We start from the raw sequence: 21,178 nt of genomic DNA, 5'->3' as shown, positions 1-21,178 counted from the left end.
GGTTTCCTAATGATGCTGTAAGAAATTACCACAAATGTAGTGGCTTGAAACAACATAAATTTTTTTCTCTTACAGGTCTGAAGGTGAGAAGTCCAAAATCAGTCTTATGGGGCTAAAATCAACGTACTGGCATGACTGGTTCCTTCTGAAGGTTCCAAAGGTGAATCTCTTCCTTGCCTCTTCCAGTTCTGGAGGCTGCCTTGGCATTCCTTAGCTCATATATAGATCACTTCAATCTCTGCTTCCATCTTCACATACATTCTCTCACTCTGATCCCCTGTCTCCCTTTAGAAGGACCTCTGTGACTACATCGGTCCCACCAGGAAAATCTCCCCATCCCAAGACCTTTAATTTAATCTCATCGGCAAAGTTCCTTTCACCATATAAAGTGACATCACAGGTTCCAAGATTAGGATGTGGACATCTTTGGGGATCATTATTCAGCCTACCACAGGTGGTATCTGCAAAGCTTCTCTGTCAACTCGTTTCTCCCTTATAATTAATAAGTATTTTGTGGGGAGGTACTTTGAAACTATGTAAGTTCCTCATTTCTCATCAAACTTTCATCATTTATTTACTTCAATATAGTCTTAAAGTTTCTAATTTTATTCAATGAGTATTCATCATCACCATTATTTATTTTAATGCTAAAATTGTCCCAGATCTGGTCAGTGGAATCCTTTCCCAATCATTCTCTGAGCACTTCACTTATGTTCCAGCACAAGTTAGGCTGTTTTGAATGGACATCATACCCTCTCCCTCTCTCTCTCCCTTCCTACCCTCCCACCTCTGCTTACCTAACTTAAGGTTTTACAGATGCCTCCAAGTTTTATGGCATTTTCAAGCTCCCATACTGTGGTATGAGAGAATAATACACATCCTATGAAGTTAGGGAATAATACACATCCTATGAAGTTAGGGCCTCAGACAACAGATCAGCAGCAGCGTCCCTACCCTAGCATCCTTTCAGGGACTGGTGTACATCCAAGCCCCCAGCTTCTAGCCAGGAGTCTTTTAGTCCCTTTTTATCCCTAAGGACCTGCCACTGCCTTTGACTTCCAGAGCCCAGCAGGCTCCAGGCTTCAGCCCCCCATCACTTTGCATTTCTTTTTTGATTTTAGTTCATGGAGATCTTATTTTTTCAGCCTGGCTATGTCTTTTTTGGTTTGCTTTATATATTTCACCTATTTATCGCTGCAGTTTGGAGAAGAGAGGATGCACTCAAACCTTAATTCTCCAAGCCATCTTAAAGGGAAAGTCAGCTCCATTTCAACAGTGTTCTTTTTAAAAGAATATGTCAACATGTCAGATTATAGCAGAAAAGACATTGGGGGAAGCAATATGATAGCAAGACTGAGAGTCCTGGAGAGAAGGTGGCAAAGCGCCGTTTGTAGGCAATCACTCTCCCAGACCCTGCCCTTCCCACCCTCCCTCCAGTTGTTAAGTTTCTTTTTTTTTTTTTTTGGTTGTGTTGGGTCTTCGCTGCTGTGCCTGGCTTTTCTATAGTTGCCGCAAGTAGGGGCTACTCTTCATTGCGGTGCGTGGGCCTCTTATTGTGGTGGCTTCTCTTGTTGCAGAGCACGGGCTCTAGGCCCGCGGGCATCAGTAGTTGCAGCACACGGGCTCAGTAGTTGCAGCGTGTGGGCTCTAGGGTACGCAGGCTTCAGTAATTGTGGCTCATGGGCTCTACAGCGCAGGCTCAGCAGTTGTGGCACACGGGTTTGTTACTCCGCAGCATGTGGGATCTTCCCAAACCAGGGCTCGAACCCATGTCCCCTGCATTGGCAGGTGGATTCTTAACCACTGTGCCACCAGGGAAGTCCCAGTTGTTAGGTTTGCCTGTTGGGACCCAGACAGGGGAGGGGGTGGGTGGGGAGCTGGAGTGAGAGGGAGAAGTGCCATGGGCTACAGGAATATGCCAAAGGCTCTTTTGGATCCTGGATTGAGGCACCACTACTGACCAGGTCCAAAAGTAGGGCTGCCCTGGCGCTGATGCCTATCCTGTGAGGTCCCCCAGCTCCCAAGGGAATGATACTGATTCCAACACTTACCCAGGACCACCTGGCTGGAGGACGGGGTGCTTGCTCCCTTGAGTCACCAGAGCTGCCTGTGGTCAGCACAGGGTGTAAGGCTCAAGGGCGAGGACACAGCCAGCCCACTCCGGCTCCATCCTGTCCCTTCCCCAGTCACCCAGTCTAGGTAAGGGGACCCTGAGCTATTTCACCCTCCCAAATTCCACACACTTTTCCTAAGCGCCCTTTCCCCAATGTCTGCAGATAGCTGCGCCCCACTCCAGCTGGCTTACTCCCCACTCCCTGCAGTGCTCCTTTTTTTCAGCAAAGCCCATGAGCATAGACTTGAGATCTTTTTCTGAAAGACCTCCTGAGTCCTGACGGCAGGCAAAGCCCAGGGACCTCCCGGCTGGAGCACAACCACTTTCCCCAACAGTAGAGGGATCCAGAGCCAGCGTCTGCCTCAGTCTCCCCAACTGTACAAAGGGTGCATGCACTGTCCCGCCGGACTCCCTTCAAGGAAAGTTGGAGGCCAGACGAGGTCGGGAAGCGCAGAGGACAGCCCCTGGGAGACGACCCTAGGCGGTTGGCCGAAAAGAGCCGGTCCAGCCCGGATGGTGCCGGCCCCGCCCCATCCCCTTGTGGGCGTAGCTCACAGCTGCTGCCCCCCAGCGGGGTTTGGCTGGGCTCTCCGCGGGGTCCTAGTGCTCGCCGTCCACGACTTCAAACCTCCGAGGCCGTGGGCACCGGCTCTCACTCGCCTGCCCGCGGCCGCCGGTGCCCGGGTGGTCCGACCGCTGAACTCGCCTAGGTTGCCTCTCCAGCCCCCGCCCGTCATGAGAAGCGCGCTCCCCTTGCTCCTTTTCTCCCTGGTTGCCCTTTGCGGGCGAGGTGAGTTCTCTTCGGGGAAGGAGGGAGGGACGCCTGGGTCGGCCAGAGCCCGGCTGGACTTGCCACAGGTGGGAGGGAAGGGAGGGTGTCCAGCACCCAGGGGAGTGGCCCGAGATTGTCCGGGACGAATGGGGGCGTGGGCGGGGCTAAGCCCACTCACGGGAGCAGGGGCGGGTCAGGATGAGTGGGTCTGCGACGTTTGGGGTGGGGACCGCCTGTCCTCTGCGCGGCCGCCAGGGCCACCCTCCATATGGAGCGCCTTTGGGCTGGGTAGCGGGGCTGAGTGGTACCCGCTCGACAGGCAGCTCTGCTCAATCCCAGCGCTACTGTAGATAGGGAAACTTAGCCTGGGGAGGGGGGGGGGGCTACCCAACTCGCCAGCCCAAGTGTGTCTGGGGGTGGATCTCTTAGAAAACACACTTTTATAGCACGTCTGCCTCTGGTCACCCACTCCTAGGGGTTGGCCGGCCGGGACAGCCAGCTTGGCTGAGTGCGGGGCTGGTGAAGTGCAGCCTGCCCCTCGGGAACCTGCAGACACCCGGAAGGGAAATCCAGTCAGCCCTTCCCAGGCAGAGTCCAGATACGGTGAGGATTGTCTGCTCCCGGCCTCAGTCTCCCCAGCTGAGTTCCAAGGACTCTTTCAGCTCCTACCCTCCAGCCCAAGCTTGTCCTCCAAGCCCTAGTCAGCCTAGAGGACCAGGGCTATATCTTCCTTGGACAGAGACACACCACCAGGGGTGTTGGAGGTAAGGGGTAGGGGGACATATGAAGTTCCTATAGGGAAGCGGAGATCTCACCAAAGATGGTGTCTGCACTCCATGTGTGCATCCTGGATCTGTCACCACTTGCTCAGTGACCCTCTCTGGGCCTCAGTTTCCTTATCTGTTCTATGGGGATGATATGCCTTGACTACATACTTAGGGACTCAGATATGAGTCAGTTGCAGTGTTTCTTAAGTATGGTTCTGGGGCCACCTGCATCAGAAACACCCACTACACATCCCCGGGGCCCTATCCTAGGCTCACAGGACCAGAATCTCAGGAAATGGAGCCTGGGGATCTGCTTTTATACAAGCATCCAGGTGATTCTTGCACATGATTGGAGAAGCTACTGATAATATATTGTGAGCTTTTTGTAAAACGTAAAAACCTCAACTTTTTGAAAAAAATCCATAGCTGCCTTTTAATAAATACAAATCTCTTGTTCCCTTCCTCAGTTAAGGACAAACATCCCCAACTGAAAATCACTCTGCCTTTCAGACGCCCACTTGCCAAGATTCCACTGACCCTTTACTTTCTGTGGTTTGTATTCCAAACCAATAGGTATTGCCTTTCCATCTTACCAATATAGATTTTTACCATTAGCTCTACTTTTTCAGACTGTACACACACTTACACGTTTTAGAATTCCAGCCATGGCTTCCTCTCAGACTGTTAACCCCTTACTGGTGGGGAGCAGCTTTTCCAGAGAAGGCCAAGGAAGGCAAGGCCCTGGACAGAGGCAGGGCGGGCCCACTCCTTCTCAGAATCACTGGGTCATGACTGACCCCTAGTGGTGGCCTCTTTGTGTAACTGTGCCGGCCCCAGGGCTGGGAGGTGACCCCCAACTGTGCCCCCGAAGATTCCACCTATTCTGGGCCACCCCCGTCATCTGGGGGTGAGAGGCCTGTTCCTTGTCTTTTGAACCCGGCAGGCCTCATAGGCATAAAGCAGCAGATTGAAAAGCCTAAACAAATATAGTTTGGAAACCCCTCTGCCCCCCATGCATGTATACAAGTACAAACACAGGCACAGGCATGAGTACACACTTGGCTCTGGACACCAACATGGCTTCTGCAGGGACAAGCTCCTTACGGGGAAGTTAGCAAGGGCGCGAAAGAAGGCACAGGGGTTAGGGGAGGGCCTCTAACTGGCTCTGCCTCTGACTTGCTGGGACTCCTTGAGTAAGTTCCTCACCCTCTTTGGTCTCAGTTTCCCCAGATAAGAAATAGAGAGTGGGCTAAATGGTCTAAGGTTTTCGGAACCTCTTTCTCTGGATCCCACAGCTGGTCCTCAAGATGGGCGAGGGTCCCTGGGGGCCAGCTGAACGACTGAGAGGCAGGACAGGCCCAAAGGTGAGCAACCTGAGCATCCCAGGTGGGCTTGGAGCTGGAACACAAGCCCCCACAGCCTGCAGAGCAGCCCATGCCTCTCAGGTACCTAGGTACACCAGCCTCCTGGGGCTGCAGAGATGTGGGATCCAGCCTCCCCCAGCACTGCAGGGCTGGGGGCCAGGAGCCTCAGATTCTGACCCGAGCTGTCCCAGACATGCCTGATGGACTTGGGCAAGTCATACCCTGCTGACATGATGGGTCAACTCAAATATATATAATAAAGAGGGGCTATGGGAGAGACCCAGCTATAACCTGGGGCTACAGACTGGCTTCCAGGGTATTCAAGCAGCTGGCCTCCGGGAGGGGGTCCAGGGTATGAGAGGCAGGGCTCAGAATGTAGGCCAAGCATCCACAGGACCCCCTCTGGACAGCCTGGGGCAGGTTGGGGGAGGGACAGTGGGCAGCAGGTGCCCTGGGAGCATCTTTCACAGGCACTAAATACTGCATTTGCTCCAGATGGGCAATGAGTTGGAAAGTGCAGGGAGCAGGCAGGGCGGTGGCTGCCCCCCGTTGCCTCGTGTCCAGCCCAGCACCCACCCAGGAGTCCACCTCAGACTTGCTCTGTCAGGCAGTTCACACTCTGGGCCCTGTGGCCACATCCAGAGGGTGGGATTTGGTAAGACAGAGTGAACTGGCCCCTCAGCGGAGGATGTAACCCCGGTCCTGGGCCTGGTGAGCCGGCAGACCCAACCCCACCTCCTCAGCCTCCCGTATTCCCTTATCCTTTTCCCACTTTCTTGCCTGCCCCGACACTGTTTCCTCTGCACACCCGCATCTCTTCCCCTGTTCCTGGGGTCTCCTGCTCAGGTGTCCTTGACCTTCCTCTGAGGCTCCCTCTTTCCCAGGCCCCTCCCCAAACTGCCCTTACCTGAAGTCACCAGAGTGAACGAGATGGAGTTCTTGAGTCTCACCTTCACTCCCAGACATGTGAGGCAGATGGGACAAAGACCCAAACACCACATGGCAAGAGATCTGGGCTGTGAAAAGGGGCAGATCTGGGGCTGTGGGAGCTCAGTGGGGCTCCCGGCCAGGTCAGGCTCCCTGCAGGAGGCTGTGTTTGCTGGCTCGCAGGTATGGTTCTGAGCCCAGACCTCTCCTTTAAGCTCCAGACCAGGAGCCAACTGCCAGCTGGACCCCTCCATTTGGTGTCTCAAGGTGCACCCTGCACCCTGTAGGGCCGAGACTGAACCCAGGAAACTCCCCCTAGCCCAGGCCTTTTCTCTTTTAGTGAAAGCACCACCATCTCCCCAGCTCTGCACACAAACCCACGTTTGAAGAATATCTCTCCTCCACTACACGGGAAGCTCTCTGAGGGCAGGAGCCAGGGTTTTTGCTGGCTGTTACCCTCAGCGCATAACACAGTGCCTGGCACAAGAAAGACTCTCAGATATTTGATGGCTGGTCGCCTGGGGGCCGTCCTGGCAGAAGAAGGAGTGTGCTTGAAGATTTAGAAGTGAGACAATGAAGGCCACATGGGGAAAGGAAAGCAGTATATATGGCCAAAATATACAGTACCTCGGCGTAGAGGTGGAGGGGTAAGAAGAGATCAGGTTGAGGAAGAAATGCTGGTGCCAGGGGCTTTGGATGCCAAGCCGAAACGTTTGGATTTGAACTCTGCCTACAGCTCTGAGAGGTTACGGGCAGGGATGGGCTCTGGCTCAGTAGCTGTAGGAAGACCACTCTGGCACTGAATGGGACATGATGGCAGGGGCAGAGTGGGGGTGGGGAGACCAGCAAGGAGGCTACTGGAAGAGCCTGGGGCAGGGTGGTGAGCCAGGACCAGGAGGGATGGAGAGGGGAGGACAGACTGAGAGATTTGGAAAGTAGAATAGAACTGGGTGGCCACTTGGATGAACCAAGGGAGGGGTCAAAATATATGCCCAGGTTTTGGACTAGATGTCTAGAGCACGGGGGGCCATTCATTGCTAGAGGGAACGGGAGGAGGAAGATGTAGGGCGTGGGAGGAGAGAGCTGAGCTCTGTCTTGGATAGACCTAATTTGAAGTCTCCAAGGAGAGGCAGGCCTGCCAGCACCTTAGCTGCTCCAGCTGGCCCCGAGGGCACCTGTGCTCTCTGGCCCTCGCAGCTCTCCCTTTCACTGCCATCAGCTGGATGAGGACCCAGCAGATATGACTACGTGTTTTCCCAGGGGACTGCCGCGTGGCCAACGCGGAGGAGAAGCTCATGGATGACCTCCTGAACAAAACCCGCTACAACAACCTGATCCGCCCAGCCACCAGTTCCTCAGAGCTCATCTCCATCCAGCTGCAGCTCTCCCTGGCCCAGCTCATCAGTGTGGTAGGTACAGGGGGCAGCTGTGCCTTCCCCACAGCTGGACACAGTATGCTACATGCTCCTCATATGAATGCTCCCCTCAGAGCTGCTTCCAGGGGCGGGGTTCCAAACCTGTGCGTCGGGATGTGGAAAGGGCCACAGAGAAGATTAACGATGAGCCATGGTTCCCTCAGGCACTCCCAACTCAGAGATAGCAGAGGGGAGAAGGGGAGCTCCCTAGTGCCTCAGCCTTCCTCAGCACTCCCTACCAGGCCTCACATCCACACATCAAGCCCTGACAACCCTACTTTTGCACTCTGTAATCCATTCTTCATTTCCATACCTGCAGTGACCACCCTCATTTATCCAGACCTTCAGTTGGCTAGACCAATGCAGCAGCTGCCTCTGGTCTTGTCCCTACACCTGGGCCTCTGTACCCATTGGTTTCTGTACCCTAGTTCCTATCTCCCCGCAGTAGGTAGGGGGTATGTGAGGTCATCTGTTGAGCAGACTGGGGGAGATGATAGGGTAGAAGGAGGAGAAGCTTATGGCCATGTTGGAGGCCCACCTTGTCTATGGCAGGCCCATTGGCTGCCTACCCAGTGGACAGTCCTGCCTCACAACTTCTTTGTTAATAAAACTATGACTTGATATTGAATACTCATGAACTTCATGGGCCCTTCTCCGGCCTCCTTGCCACGTATTGTTAAGTCGTAGCTAACCATGGTAATTCTATTCCTCCAGCCAATAATCAGTTAAGGCTTAGGCAAGAGCTGTAGCCCTGGCATTGGGATGTAGGGGCGGGGGTCTCTGGGAAAGTTTTCCTCACACTCAAAAAGGGACCCAAGAAAAGATTTGCCATTACCTGCCATAGACATTGTCATGTGAAGGTTTTATATTTGGAACCATGGCGTCCATCTTATGATTGTGGGGGAAAAACAAGAGACTCACAGAGTCCTAACATCACTGTCAACAACCTAGAATCCTGACATCATTGAATTACTGCATTAACCAACACTGAAATGATTGGCCTGCTCTCTTGTTATGTGAAATAACAGATGTCCTTATTGTTTTAGCCACTCGTAGTTGGATGTTTTGTTGTGTTCCAGCTATGCTTGAAGCCAAAGCATTTTAACTGGTTCTGGGATATGGATTGGCAGGTGACTCCAAACTAGGAAACTAGAGTGCACAAAGTGGGCAGGATATCCCTAGCAAAGAGAAGAGCACGTGCAAAGGCACAGACAGCATTTTTGGAATGAAAGAATCATGACTTAGAGGTCGAGTCAGGGGTCTCAAAGTTTAGGCAAATTCCTTAATTTATGCATATGGAAAAAGATCAGATGAACAACCTAGGACCTTGTCCAGGAGTTCTGGCGATGCCAGAAGTAGATCCCAAATTGCCTGACTCCCAGCCCTGCACACTGACTGGCCACTCCTTTTCCCAAGACCTTGCCAGGGCACTGGAAATCCACCGTGCCTCTCCTCCTGAGCCTTGGGGAGCCAACCAACGCGGCTGAACCTCCTCTGGTCTGGTGGCTGCGTTCTTACTGCCACCCTCTCTCTCTAGCACACTCAGCCCTCACAAACCCAGCCCCTCCAACCTATAGCCCTCACGAAGGCTTTGGCCAGATTAATGGCTGGCTTCCTCCCCTGGGACGAAGCACAGCCCAAGAATGGGGGAGGGGTGAAAAGCCTGTGCTCTCTGTCCCTCTCCCCTCCGCAGGCCAACTGGAAGGAATAAGTGCTTCCGGCCAGGCCGCTCCCAGGCTGGTGTCTGAGTGTTACTGTCCAGCCAAAGGCTTTTTGCTTAATGGAGTGAGCCCAGCTGCAGCCTTGCAGCTGCGGCCTTGCAGCTGCTGCCCTGGTGAGGGGGAACAGGAAGGCAGCTCTAGCCACACTTTCAGGCTAAGGCTGCCCCTGCCAGATCTGCTCTGTGGTCCCTGTGGGATAACAGAAGTTACCAGAAGGAGGAGGGCACACAGCCTCCAGCCCCATGCCTATGAGTGTAGCACTGTGAGCTGTCATAATCCTGAAAGCTGTGTACAGAACAAATATGAGGTTTGGGGGGTTATTTTTCCTTTTGTATTTCAGGGTTTGGTTTTCAAGGAGGGAGGGTTATGGGCATAACCAGTTTAAAGATGGAAGTTTCTAGGGAGAAGGCAGGGAGTTTGTGCTGTGTAAGGCCAGCAAGCCTTCAGAAGCAGCTCTTTGGGAAGGCCAGGACTGCCTTTGGGAAGGCAGCTGCTGGGGGAGTAAAGGGGACTGAGGCACCGGACTAAAGAAGGAGAGAACTTTCTGGGTGGTAGAAATGTTCTATACCTTGAAAGGAGGTAGGTTACGTGGATAATGCATTGTTAAAACTGATCAAACTGTACCCTTAAGATCTATGCATTTCACTGTATGTAAATTGTACCTCAACTTCACTGTATGTAAATTGTACCTCAACTTTAAAAAAATTATTTTTTAAGACAGATGAAGGTTTTCAACTTTCTGTAATGACAGAGTATCTTGTTGCAGATTAACTTTTCCACAAGAACAATTAGAAAAGGCGGACAAAAATGCCTGTCCTCCCCCAAATCTGTTTGAAGGTCTTAGAGAGCTGAGCCAGGACTTGAAGGACCAGGATCCAGGAGGTGACCCTGATAGCTTCCGGTGCTTTTCCTGTCGTTTGATGATTGGTAAACAGTATAGAGCCAAGGGGCTAGGGAGCTGAGTACAAAGTGGTGGCTAAGAGGCTGGGAAGCCTAGCTGAATGCTTGGCACTCTCACAGGGCTAGGATGACACAAATTGGAATTGGAGCCCCATTAAGGAGATGGGGCCTTGGTGAGGACCTTGCAAGGAGCATCGCTGAGAGTCAAAATGAATCAAGAACAGACCAGCCCTCACAAAAACTAAAACCTGCTTTGAACCAGCTCAGTCACAGACTAGATGAAGGTGATCTGTCCCTCCTCTAACTGCCTGCCATAAAGCCAAAGTCAGTCGTCCCTGGAGGCAGATAAAGTCAGATAAAAACTTACTAGGCAGGCAATAAGACAAGACTAAATAAGAAAAAACCAAGAGAGAAAATAAGAGAAACAGACACACAGATGATTCAAATATTGGCATCATCAGACACAGACTTTTAAATAACTGCCGTTAAGATGGTAAAATTTATGTTATGTGTATTTTACCACTATTAAAAATAAACAAAATAAATAAACATTCTTAAAAAGAAAATGCGATGCATTAATATGTTCAAGAAACTTGTAATGACAGAGAATTTAAAATTTATTAGATGGGTTTAATAGCAGATTGGTCATAGCAGAAGAGAAAGTTAATGAACAGGAAGAGAGGTCAATCGAAAATATCTAGACAAATTATAGTAAAAAGAAAGGAAAATACAGAAAAGAAGATAATGTGATACAGGATAAAAATGTCAGGTCTAATGTGTATTTGGAGTTCCAGAAAGAATGGGAATAAAAATAAGAAGCAAAGGTTGAAGTGATACTGACTGAGAATTTTCCAAAACTGACTAAAGACATTAAGCTACACATGCAAGAGGCTCTATGAACCCTGTGAGGGGTAAATACAAAGAAAATCATACCCAGGTACATCATACTCAAACTCCTGACAACCAAAGACAAAGAAAATCTTAAGAGCAGTCAGGGGAAACAAAAGCTAGAAGCAACAATAAAACTAACAGCTGAAAATGGAAGCCAGAAAATTGAATGACATTTTTTAAATGCTGCAAGAAAAAACTGCAAACCTAGAAATATACCACCAGTAAAAATATAATTAAAAATGAAGGTGAGGGCTTCCCTGGTGGCACAGTGGTTAAGAATCTGCCTGCCAATGCAAGGGAAACGGGTTTGAGCCCTGGCCCGGGAAGATCCCACATGCCGTGGAGCAACTAAGCCTGTGGGCCACAACTACTGAGCCTGAGCTCTAGAGCCCGCAAGCCACAACTACTGAGCCCACATGCCACAACTACTGAAGCCTGTGCACCTAGAGCCTGTGCTCTGCAACAAGAGAAGCCACAACAACGAGAAGCCCTCACACCACAATGAAGAGTAGCCCCCACTCACTGCAACTAGAGAAAGCCTGTGCACAGCGACAAAGACCCAACACAGCCACAAATAAATAAATAAATTTATTAAAAAAAAAAAAAGAAGGTGAAATAAAGATGTTTTCAGGAGAGAGAGAGAGAATTTAATACAAGAAGACCCAATATGGAAAATGATCCCAGATGGAAATATAGAAATGTAGGAAAGAATGAAGCACAACAGAAAGGGTAAATATATGGGTGAATCTGAATTGATATTGACAGTATAAAAAAAACAGAAAAAAAATATCTTGCAAGGTTTTAATTATATGTAGAATTAGATATATGACAATAACCCAAAAGTAAGGAGGGGGTAGATGAAATTGAAATGTTCTAAAGTTCTTGCCTTGTTCTGGAAGTGATAAAAGAACTAATTTATATTAGATGCTAAAATGTCAAGTATATGTGTATTGCAGACTCCAGAGTAACTACCTAAAGAAGAGTCACATTAATATTGGGAGAAATGGATAATAAAATCGTTAATCCAAAATAAGGCAAGAAAAGAGAGAAAGGGAATAAACAGAAAACAGATAGATGGTATGTTTAAACCCAAATTTACCAGTAACTACACTGAATGTAAATGGCCTAAATACTCTAATTAAAACAAGACATTTGGGGTGGCGGGGGGAGACAATTGGCATGCATCCTCTCTCTCCTCTTCCCATCTACCCCTCAACAGTCTGGAATGTGGGTGTAATGACTGGAACTGCAGCAGTCATTGTGGACCATGCAGATGAGAGCCACACTCTAGGTGTGGTAGAGAAGAAATCTGGAAGGAACCTGGGTCCCTAAAGACTTTGTAGAGCAAAGCCACCATATTACAGGTATACCTCAGAGATACTGCAGGTTTGGTTTCAGACCACCGCAACACAGTGAATATCACCATAAAGCAAGTCACATGATTTTTTTGGTTTCCCAGTGCATATAAAAGTTATGTTTACACTATGCTCTAGTCTATTAAGTGTGCAATAGCATTATGTCTAAAAAACAATGTACATAACTTAATTTTAAAGTACTTTATTGCTAAAAAATGCTAACCATCATCTGAGCCTTCAGTGAGTTGTAATATTTTGCAACTCATCATCAAAGATATTGATCATAGATCACTGTAACAAATACAGTAATTGCAGTAGTAACATCAAAGATATTGATCATAGATCACTGTAACAAATACAGTAATAACGAAAAAGTTTAAAATATTGAAAAAATTACCAAAATGTGACACAGAGACACAAAGTAAGCAAGTGCTGTTGGAAAAATGGTGCCAATAGACGCTCCACACAGAGTTGCCACAAAACTTTGATTTGGAAAAAATGCAGTATCTGTGAAGCACAGTAAAACGAGGTATGCCTGTACATCCAAACTGTTACAAGAGAGAAATAAACTTATTTAAGGCAGTGTTACTCTGGCTCTCTGTTACTGGCAACTGAACCTTTTTCTACTGATATGCTTACCTAGTTGAGGATTCAGGAAAGGTTCCTAGAGGAAGTGACTCCCAAGCTGATATCAAGATGCTGGAAGTTATCTTGGTGAAGAGGAGGCAGGGAAATTGGTACAGACTGAGAGCCCAAGACACATTCGGAGAACTAAAGAAGACCAGGGTCGGGGCAGATGTTGGGGGAAGGGCACAGAATAAAGGTGAAATGAAGCTGGGAAAGTTGGCAAGACTTTGCAGACCCTGTGAAGGAGTTGGATTTTTATTTTATATGTGAAGGAAGCCACAGAAGTGACCTAAGTAAAAATAGGATTAAGGGGGAAATGGCAGGAAATTTGGAAGTTTCTTCTGGCTGCAGAGGAAGAATAGATGTATGTCTGTCTGTATGGGGTATGTGTGCAGAGTGGTCATAGACCAGTTGGGAGGGTCTTGCAGTGGTTCAGGTGAGAGATGGATTATGGTGGCCTGGATTATTGTGGTAGGATTCTTATAGTTTTCAGAAAATATTTACTGCATATCTCATACATCCCAGATACCCTTCTAGGTGCTGTTTGCCCTCAAGGAACTTAGATGCTAGTAGGAGGTGGCATATAATACACAAATAGAGGTGGCCAGTGGTGATAAGAGCTATAAAGAAAAATGAAGCAGGGGTGACGCAGTGGTTAAGAATCCGCCTGCCAATGCAGAGGACACGGGTTCGAGCCCTGGTCCGGGAAGATCCCACATGCCACAGAGCGACTAAGTCCGTGTGCCACAACTACTGAGCCTGCGCTCTAGAGCCCGCGAGCCACAACTACTGCAGGCCGCATGCCTAGAGCCTGTGCTCTGCAACAAAGAGAAGCCACTGCAATGAGAAGTCCACACACTGCAACGAATAGTAGCCCCTGCTCACCGCAACTAGAGAAAGCCTGTGCACAGCAACAAAGACCCAACGCAGCCAAAAAAAACAATTAATTAATTAATTAATTATTTTTTAAAAAGAAGAAAAATGAAGCAGGGAGAGAGGGGAATGGGGTGCTATTTTATATAGAAAGGTCAGGGAAGACCTGAAGAAAGTGAGGAAGTCAGCTGTGTGGATTTCCAGGAAGAGGGAATAACGTGCAAAGGCAGAAGCAAAGAGACACGTATAGCTGAAGTGGGATGAGCAAACAGGAAAGTGTTGAGATAAGAGGTACTAGAGCTAATAGGAATGGAGGTGGGGGAGGGGGGCAGATCATGGATGGCCTTGTAGGCCCTGGGCAGAACTTTGACTTTCACTTTTGATGAGATGGGATGGGAGTGGAGGGTTTCAGCAGAGAGACGTAGTCTGAGGAGCTGAGATTTTAAAAGGATTACCCATGTTGCTCTATAGAGAACAGACTAAAGGCAGGCCAAGGCAGAGCAGGAAGGCCAGTTGGGAGGCTACTGCAATAGTCTAGGCAACAGATGATGGTGGCAGAGGAGATGGGGAGAAGCAGACAAATTTGAGACTCGTGTAGGAGGTACAATCTACAGGACTTACTGATGGATCAGAGAGCAAGGGATCAGGGACAACTGCCAGGTTTCTGGCTTGTGGAATTGTATGGCTGGGGGGTGCCAGTCACTGAGATGGCAATGCCAGTGGAGGCCCAGGCCTGGGTGAAGATCATGAGGTTTGTTTCAGGCACGTTGGGTGTGAACTACGTCTGAGCCCTCCGAGGCTGTTAAGTTGGTGGTTGGTCACGTGGCCCTGGAGCTCAGAGACTTTTGCTTGATAAAGTGGGGTCTATCACCTCCTGACAGGTGAACTGATAACCTCATTTCCCTCCCCAGAATGAGCGAGAACAGATCATGACCACCAACGTCTGGCTGAAACAGGTAAGTGCCCTGCAGGGTCCCCAGCCCAAGAAGGCGTTTTCTCCAGGGCTGCCCCTTGGCGGCGAGGGACCTACAAGTGACGGGGCCTTGCCTGTCTGCTCAGGAATGGACAGACTACCGCCTGGCCTGGAACAGCTCCCGCTATGAGGGTGTGAACATCCTGAGGATTCCCGCAAAGCGCATCTGGCTGCCTGACATCGTGCTTTACAACAAGTTAAGTGGCAGGGTTGGCCAAGGTGGTGAGGGCCAGGCCTCCAGTCCTGTGCTTCACCCAGACTTCCAAGCTGTCAGGCTGCAAGAGGAATTAGAGATGAGCAGAGCCAGCACCCTCAGTTACAGATGGGGAATTGGAGGCCAGAGATGGGGAGGGCCTTGTGACTCACTCAGGCACAGCTGGGACCAGGGCCACCATCCTGACCCCAAGTCCAGTGCTCTTTCTGTCCTCCATACTGTCCTCTTTCTGACCTTCGGTTGCTTTGTCAGTGTTGGGTGTTGGTAGCACTGACTTGATATGCATAAATATCTCAGGTAGGTGGACGGGGATAAAGAGACTTCCCAGGTCGTAGTTGTACCAGCAGAAGCAAGAAATGATTAGGAGTAGGTGGTCTAAGGACAGAAAGACCTGACTTCAAATCTTAGCTGTACTGCTTACTAGTTTTCTGACCTTGAAGAGGACAACTTCTCTGAGCCTTGTTTTTCCCATCTGTAAAATGGGGATGATAATATCTACTTCATTGGACTGTTGTGAGGCTTAAATGAGCTAATCTATGTAAAGCCTTCAAGCTGTTTCATGGCAGGGCTCTCGCCGCCAGGCAGTTGCCAAGTAAAGCAGGCCTTTCCAGTGAGGGCATGGGGGTTTGGAAGAGTGATTAGTGAGAAATAATCCTGCAGGGCTCTTTGGCAAGTTCTAAGAACAGCCAGGCGTCATCTACGGATTTCATGATATTCTCCTCCATGCCCTGCCCCCACCCCCAGTGCCGACGGTACCTACGAGGTGTCTCTCTATACCAATGTGGTGGTCCGCTCCAATGGCAGCATCATGTGGCTGCCCCCTGCCATCTACAAGAGTGCCTGCAAGATCGAGGTGAAGCACTTCCCCTTTGACCAGCAGAACTGCACCCTCAAGTTCCGTTCTTGGACCTACGACCACACGGAGATCGACATGGTCCTCAAGTCGCCCACGGCCAGCATGGATGACTTCACCCCCAGTGGTGAATGGGACATAGTTGCCCTCCCTGGGCGAAGGACGGTGAACCCGCAGGACCCCAGCTACGTGGACGTGACTTACGACTTCATCATCAAGCGCAAGCCGCTCTTCTACACCATCAACCTCATCATCCCCTGCGTGCTCATCACCTCCCTGGCCATCCTCGTCTTCTACCTGCCCTCCGACTGTGGCGAGAAGATGACGCTGTGCATCTCTGTGCTTCTGGCGCTCACCGTCTTCCTGCTGCTCATCTCCAAGATCGTGCCGCCCACCTCCCTCGACGTGCCGCTCATCGGCAAATACCTCATGTTCACCATGGTGCTGGTTACCTTCTCCATCGTCACCAGTGTCTGTGTGCTCAACGTGCACCACCGCTCACCCAGCACGCACACCATGGCGCCCTGGGTCAAGCGCTGCTTCCTACACAAGCTGCCCACTTTCCTTTTCATGAAGCGCCCTGACAGCAGCCCCTCCAGGGCCCCCCAGCCCAGCCAGGCTCACCTGACCAAGTCCAAGGCCACCACCACTGCCTTGGCCATGGGCCCCGCCAGCTCCTCCAACCTCTACGGGAACTCCATGTACTTTGTGAACCCTGCCTCTGCAGCTCCCAAGTCTCCAGCTGGCTCTGACTCAGCGGGTATCCCCAGGGATTTCCGGCTGAGGTCTTCTGGGAGGTTCAAGCAGGATGTGCAGGAGGCTTTAGAGGGTGTCAGCTTCATTGCCCAGCACATGAAGAGTGACGATCAGGACCAGAGTGTAAGTTGCTGGCCCAGCTCCCAACACCTGCCCAATGGAAGAGGCTGGGATAAAATAGTCAGTTTCCCATTTCCTGAAGTTAATTCATGAGACAAGGGTTCTCAAACTCTTTGTTTGAATAAGGAATCCAAGACTGAAATGAGTTTTATTCTAGTTTCGTGCATCGAGGGATAGGAAGGAAGTACCAGGGATCCTTTTTTGTTTGTTGTGGGTTCCCCAAAAGCAGAGCCTGATATAAGGACCTGGGCAGAGGGAGTTTTTTTGAGAAGTGATCCCAGGAAGCACAGTGAGGAAGTGGAGAAAGTGAGACAGGGAAAGGAGGAAAGCCAATGTCGGTATCAGTGAGCAGGATACTGCCACGGGCTCTGGGGGCTAGTCCAGTCAGAGAGCCTCTTGGAAGCTGGAAGCATGGAAGCAAGCCTCAGAATCATCCCCCAGGAGGGAGGAGGGTATTTGCCCATTAGCTCCCATCCCCAAGGCTCTAGTAACCTTGGGGGCATTAACTCCCCTGCACCTCCTGGTTTTGCCAGCTGGTTGTGGAGCAAGCAGTTTTGGTGCTGGAGAAAGCCCTGGGGCAGAGAAGAGAGGAGAAGCAGGCAGAAAGTGGAAGGCTGTCGTGGGCTGGAAAATGATTCTGCAGCCTTTAGGGACACAGGTGGGCCAGGGCACCAAGGGCATATGCTCCCATCCTTGTCAGGCTTGCCAAGAAGCCATACAAACATTTATAACTCTTAGGAGTATAGAACCATCCATTTAAATATTATTGCTACCAGGATAATAAATTATCAAGTACAATTACAGATTTCTAAAAAGAGGTTAAGTTTACTTTCACAGGACAAAGCCGTGAGTTCTAGAGTTTAGGTGTCTTGACCGACTCCTCTGAACAAGTTAATGCTTCAAAGGACAATTTTATAACTAAACACAGAACGTGATGGTACGGTTAGAAATTTTCACACACATTTCCAGACTGGGTTGGAGAACAAGTTTCAGAGTCTTGGGAATGTTCGCATTTTAACACTTTATCAGATCAGATTCTTTGAACAGGTTTTTATGCCACAACACGCAGCTGCATGCAAAAAAGAGGGCATAGCCTTGTTCTTACCTTTCTGTGATTCCTTTTCACTAGCCACATTCTCAAGGGAAGGCACGGGGATTCCATTATTTAGTGCCAAGAGAAAAGAGCAGGGTGGAAAAGCTCCAAAATTACACTGTGAAAACAAGAAAGAATTGCTAACAAGCAGAATATAGGACACAAGTTCTTCTACACCCTTGTCCTCAGAGTGTGGTCCTTGGACCAGCAGCACCGGTCTCACCTGGGAGCTGTTTAGAAATGCTGCATCTCAGGCCCCACCCCAGACCTGCTGGCTCAGCAGCTACATGTTCACCAGATCCCCAGGGGATTCCTAGGCTCAGTCCAGTTTGAGAAGCACAGCTCTATAGGATTATCAGATTTCACTTTCTAAAAAATTAATTTAATTATGCTTGCTTTAGTTCAGAACCATTCAGTAGTTCAGCATCACCTAATTCATTGACTCCCAAATATTAATATACAGACTGGGGCCCTCCTGGCTAATTAGGAACCACTTGGGCAACTTTTCAAAATACAGCTTTGGGGCCACCTGTTCTGACTGAGCTGTGATCTCTGTGGGAGGTGGTCCAGGAGCTGCATTTTTCACCAGATCCCCGCTGGTTCCTGTGCATATGCAGGTTGAGAAACTGGTCTCCTGCAGCCCTGGCTGAGCCACCCGCATCCTGAGCTCTCTCTTCTAAAGGTCTCACCACCCCCTAGACACTCACAGGCCTCCGCCTCTTTCTAACTCAATTAATTAAAAGCATTTTGTGGGAAGGAGCCAGGCAGGGCCCACAGTTATTATATTTGCCCATGTTCATTGAGCTCCAACCACACATCAGGCACTCTACCAGGACGTGACATACTAATTCCCGATTCTACAATAGAAAAAGCTAGGCCCAGAGAGGCTCATTAACTTGCCCAAGGTCACACAGCTGGCACAGAGCAGAGCCAAGCTCCATACTCAGATCTTTCTGATGTCATTAACATTCCTTGCCCTTCGCAGTGCCTTGCCCTGAACTGACACATGGGGGCCTTATTGGTTGATCGACTTTCTCATGTCTAGCTGGAGAGAAGAGGCTTTCTTCCCTTCCAGAGCATGCCCGCCCCTATGCCAGCCTGGGCTGTTTCTCATCTGCAGCACTTTCACCCTCCCTGGTGATTAACTGGTCACTATAAATAGCACAAAAATATAAAAAGAGGGGAAAAGGCACACACACACAGACACACACACACACAGACACACAGACACACACACACACACACACACACACACAGTTGTTTGCAATTAGGGCTGTCACAAAGAAACCCAAGAGTGCCTTGTGGAAAGTGGGCGGTGCCTGCTGCATCTAGGAAACAGACAGCTGCTGTGTTTGGCTGGGGGTGTGGGGCTGGTTGAGCAGGGATTACCCTGGAGGGGAGATGCACACCACTGACCAGGGCTCTGACAAATTGGGTCACTGACATCAGCTTGCCCATTGCTGCCCGAATTTCCAGCTCCAGAGCCTCTGCTGAGCTCTGCTGATCCAGCCGCTCTCCACCAGGGCAAGTACGCATGCAGAAGGATCCAGACAGGCTGGGCTGTAAAAGCGGGTGAGGGGAAGGGAGACCAGAATGCTGGGTCTCTCTGGGGGCATCTCCCCCGGGCCGAGGAGGCAGGCACATCTGTGGTGGCACCTCAGGAGGCTAGCCATGTTTCTGCCAATCCTATACCCCACACCTGGGCCTGAGAAGATGGGGGGGCGGGGAAGGAGGTGGAGAGAAACCCAGATGATGTGGAAGGAGGCTGGGTCTTAATTACAGGAACTAGCAGACAACGCCGTTAATGGAACTGAGCAAATTAAACAGGATTTCCAGGTGTCCTGCAGGTCCCATTGCCCAACCCCCTCTCAGCTAGGTGCACCTCAAGTCTTCCTTTGGGTGAATCCAGCTCAGGCAGGGGGCTTGGGGTGAAAATGAGAGCAGGGGCCTTGTGATCCTCAGGTCTCATTCCCCTTATTTATAATCCAGTTTGGTTTCGAATCACACATGTGGCGTTAATAACCCCTTCCATTCCTAACCTTCCCAAACAGCCTGGTTCCCAGTGGCTCCCTGATGCCATGCAGGGCGGGTAGGGGTGGATTGAGGACCCGAGAGGCACACAGGTACCCAGCTGAAAGACCAGCCTCAGACTCAGAACTTACCACTCCATGTTCTAAGTGGCCTACGGGGTCCCTGGCCAGATAGTGAGGCCCCAGCTTGGGGGAGGAGGGAAAGCAGGGAGGACCTCCGCGCTCGGTGCCTGTAACCGGCCCCTCTGTCTGCCCACAGGTCACTGAGGACTGGAAGTACGTGGCCATGGTGGTGGACCGGCTGTTCCTGTGGGTGTTCGTGGTTGTGTGTGTGCTCGGCACCGTGGGGCTCTTCCTACCTCCCCTCTTCCAGACCCACACACCTTCTGAAGGGCCCTAGGCTGCCCCGCGTGTCTGAGGCCCCCAGGATGTGGGGTGAGATGATGTGAGTGGCCAGACGGACAGTCTGCTGCTTCCTTCTGGGTCACGGCTGATGAGGCCCTAAATAAATGAGTCTGTCAGCCATCAGCCCCATCAAACAGCCATGGCCATGGGAGGGGCAAGGATGGGGGGGCCTGGACCGTCCTCTCTGAAGGCCTTGGAGGAACCCCAGGAAACCCGCTGCAGGAGGGTCTTTGGACGCCTTAATTCCGGCCTGGCTTCCTTCCCTGCAGCAGGCACTGGGGGTAAAGATGCGTGTAACGGTGGCACCCACAGTATGCCAGGCATCTGGTCTGCATGCCGGCTTCCCTCTCACTCCATCTCCCTCCACTCCTCCTTGTCCAGTAGGTTCGCTGGCCTTCTTTTAGTCCCTCACATGCTTCAAGATCTTCCCAGCTTAGAGCCTCTGCATTTGCTGTACATTCTACCCAAACCTTCTTCCCCAGATGTCTCGTAAGCTCTTCCCACGGCTGCATCATTCAGGGCTCTGCTCCAATCCATCATTTGTCCAATGTCACCTCCCCCAGGGGCCTTCCCCAGTCACTCATTCCAAAGCATTCTCCCCACAGCCACGTTACCCCGACACCTTCCTCCAGCAGCCCTCGGTACCCGAGGCTCTCACCCGCTAGAGTGTGAGCTCCGTGAGAGCAGGGACCTGGCCCTTCGTGTTCGCTGCGGTATCCTCAGGGCCTAGGACAGATCTCGGCCCATAGTAGGTGCTCAATAAATGTTTGCTGAATGAAGACATGACTCCTATTCCTCCTTCAATCTCAGATGCCCGCTCCCCTCAGCGGCTTGCCCTGGTTCCCCACCTGAAAGGAATGGCTCTCTCCTCCACGCTCCGCGGCCCTGGTCACGTTCTGCTGTCTTTTGCACGGTGCCTGGCACATCGTAAGCACTCAAAATATTTATGCGATGGAGGAGGACTTCTCAAAAAATCTATTTTAAAAATTATTATACAATAAAACTGACT

At 50.5% G+C, this 21,178-nt stretch overlaps 1 protein-coding gene across 1 annotated transcript; it reads left to right on the top strand.

The window, feature by feature from the left end:
- The first annotated feature begins 2,755 nt into the window (after window positions 1–2,755).
- On the top strand, window positions 2,756–20,872 carry CHRNB4 (cholinergic receptor nicotinic beta 4 subunit). The gene is made up of 6 exons (XM_028164327.2): window positions 2,756–2,903; window positions 7,204–7,352; window positions 14,637–14,681; window positions 14,785–14,894; window positions 15,657–16,644; window positions 20,024–20,872. The coding sequence occupies exons 1-6, from the start codon at window positions 2,849–2,851 to the stop codon at window positions 20,162–20,164; spliced, it is 1,488 nt and encodes a 495-aa protein (XP_028020128.2). The 5' UTR covers window positions 2,756–2,848; the 3' UTR covers window positions 20,165–20,872.
- Window positions 20,873–21,178: the final 306 nt, after the last annotated feature.

This window comes from Balaenoptera acutorostrata, chromosome 3 (genome assembly GCF_949987535.1).
Source record: "Balaenoptera acutorostrata chromosome 3, mBalAcu1.1, whole genome shotgun sequence".
Lineage (NCBI taxonomy): Eukaryota > Metazoa > Chordata > Mammalia > Artiodactyla > Balaenopteridae > Balaenoptera > Balaenoptera acutorostrata.
The sequence above is the reverse complement of the archived record's forward strand: the minus strand, read 5'-3'. Positions and strand labels throughout refer to the sequence as shown.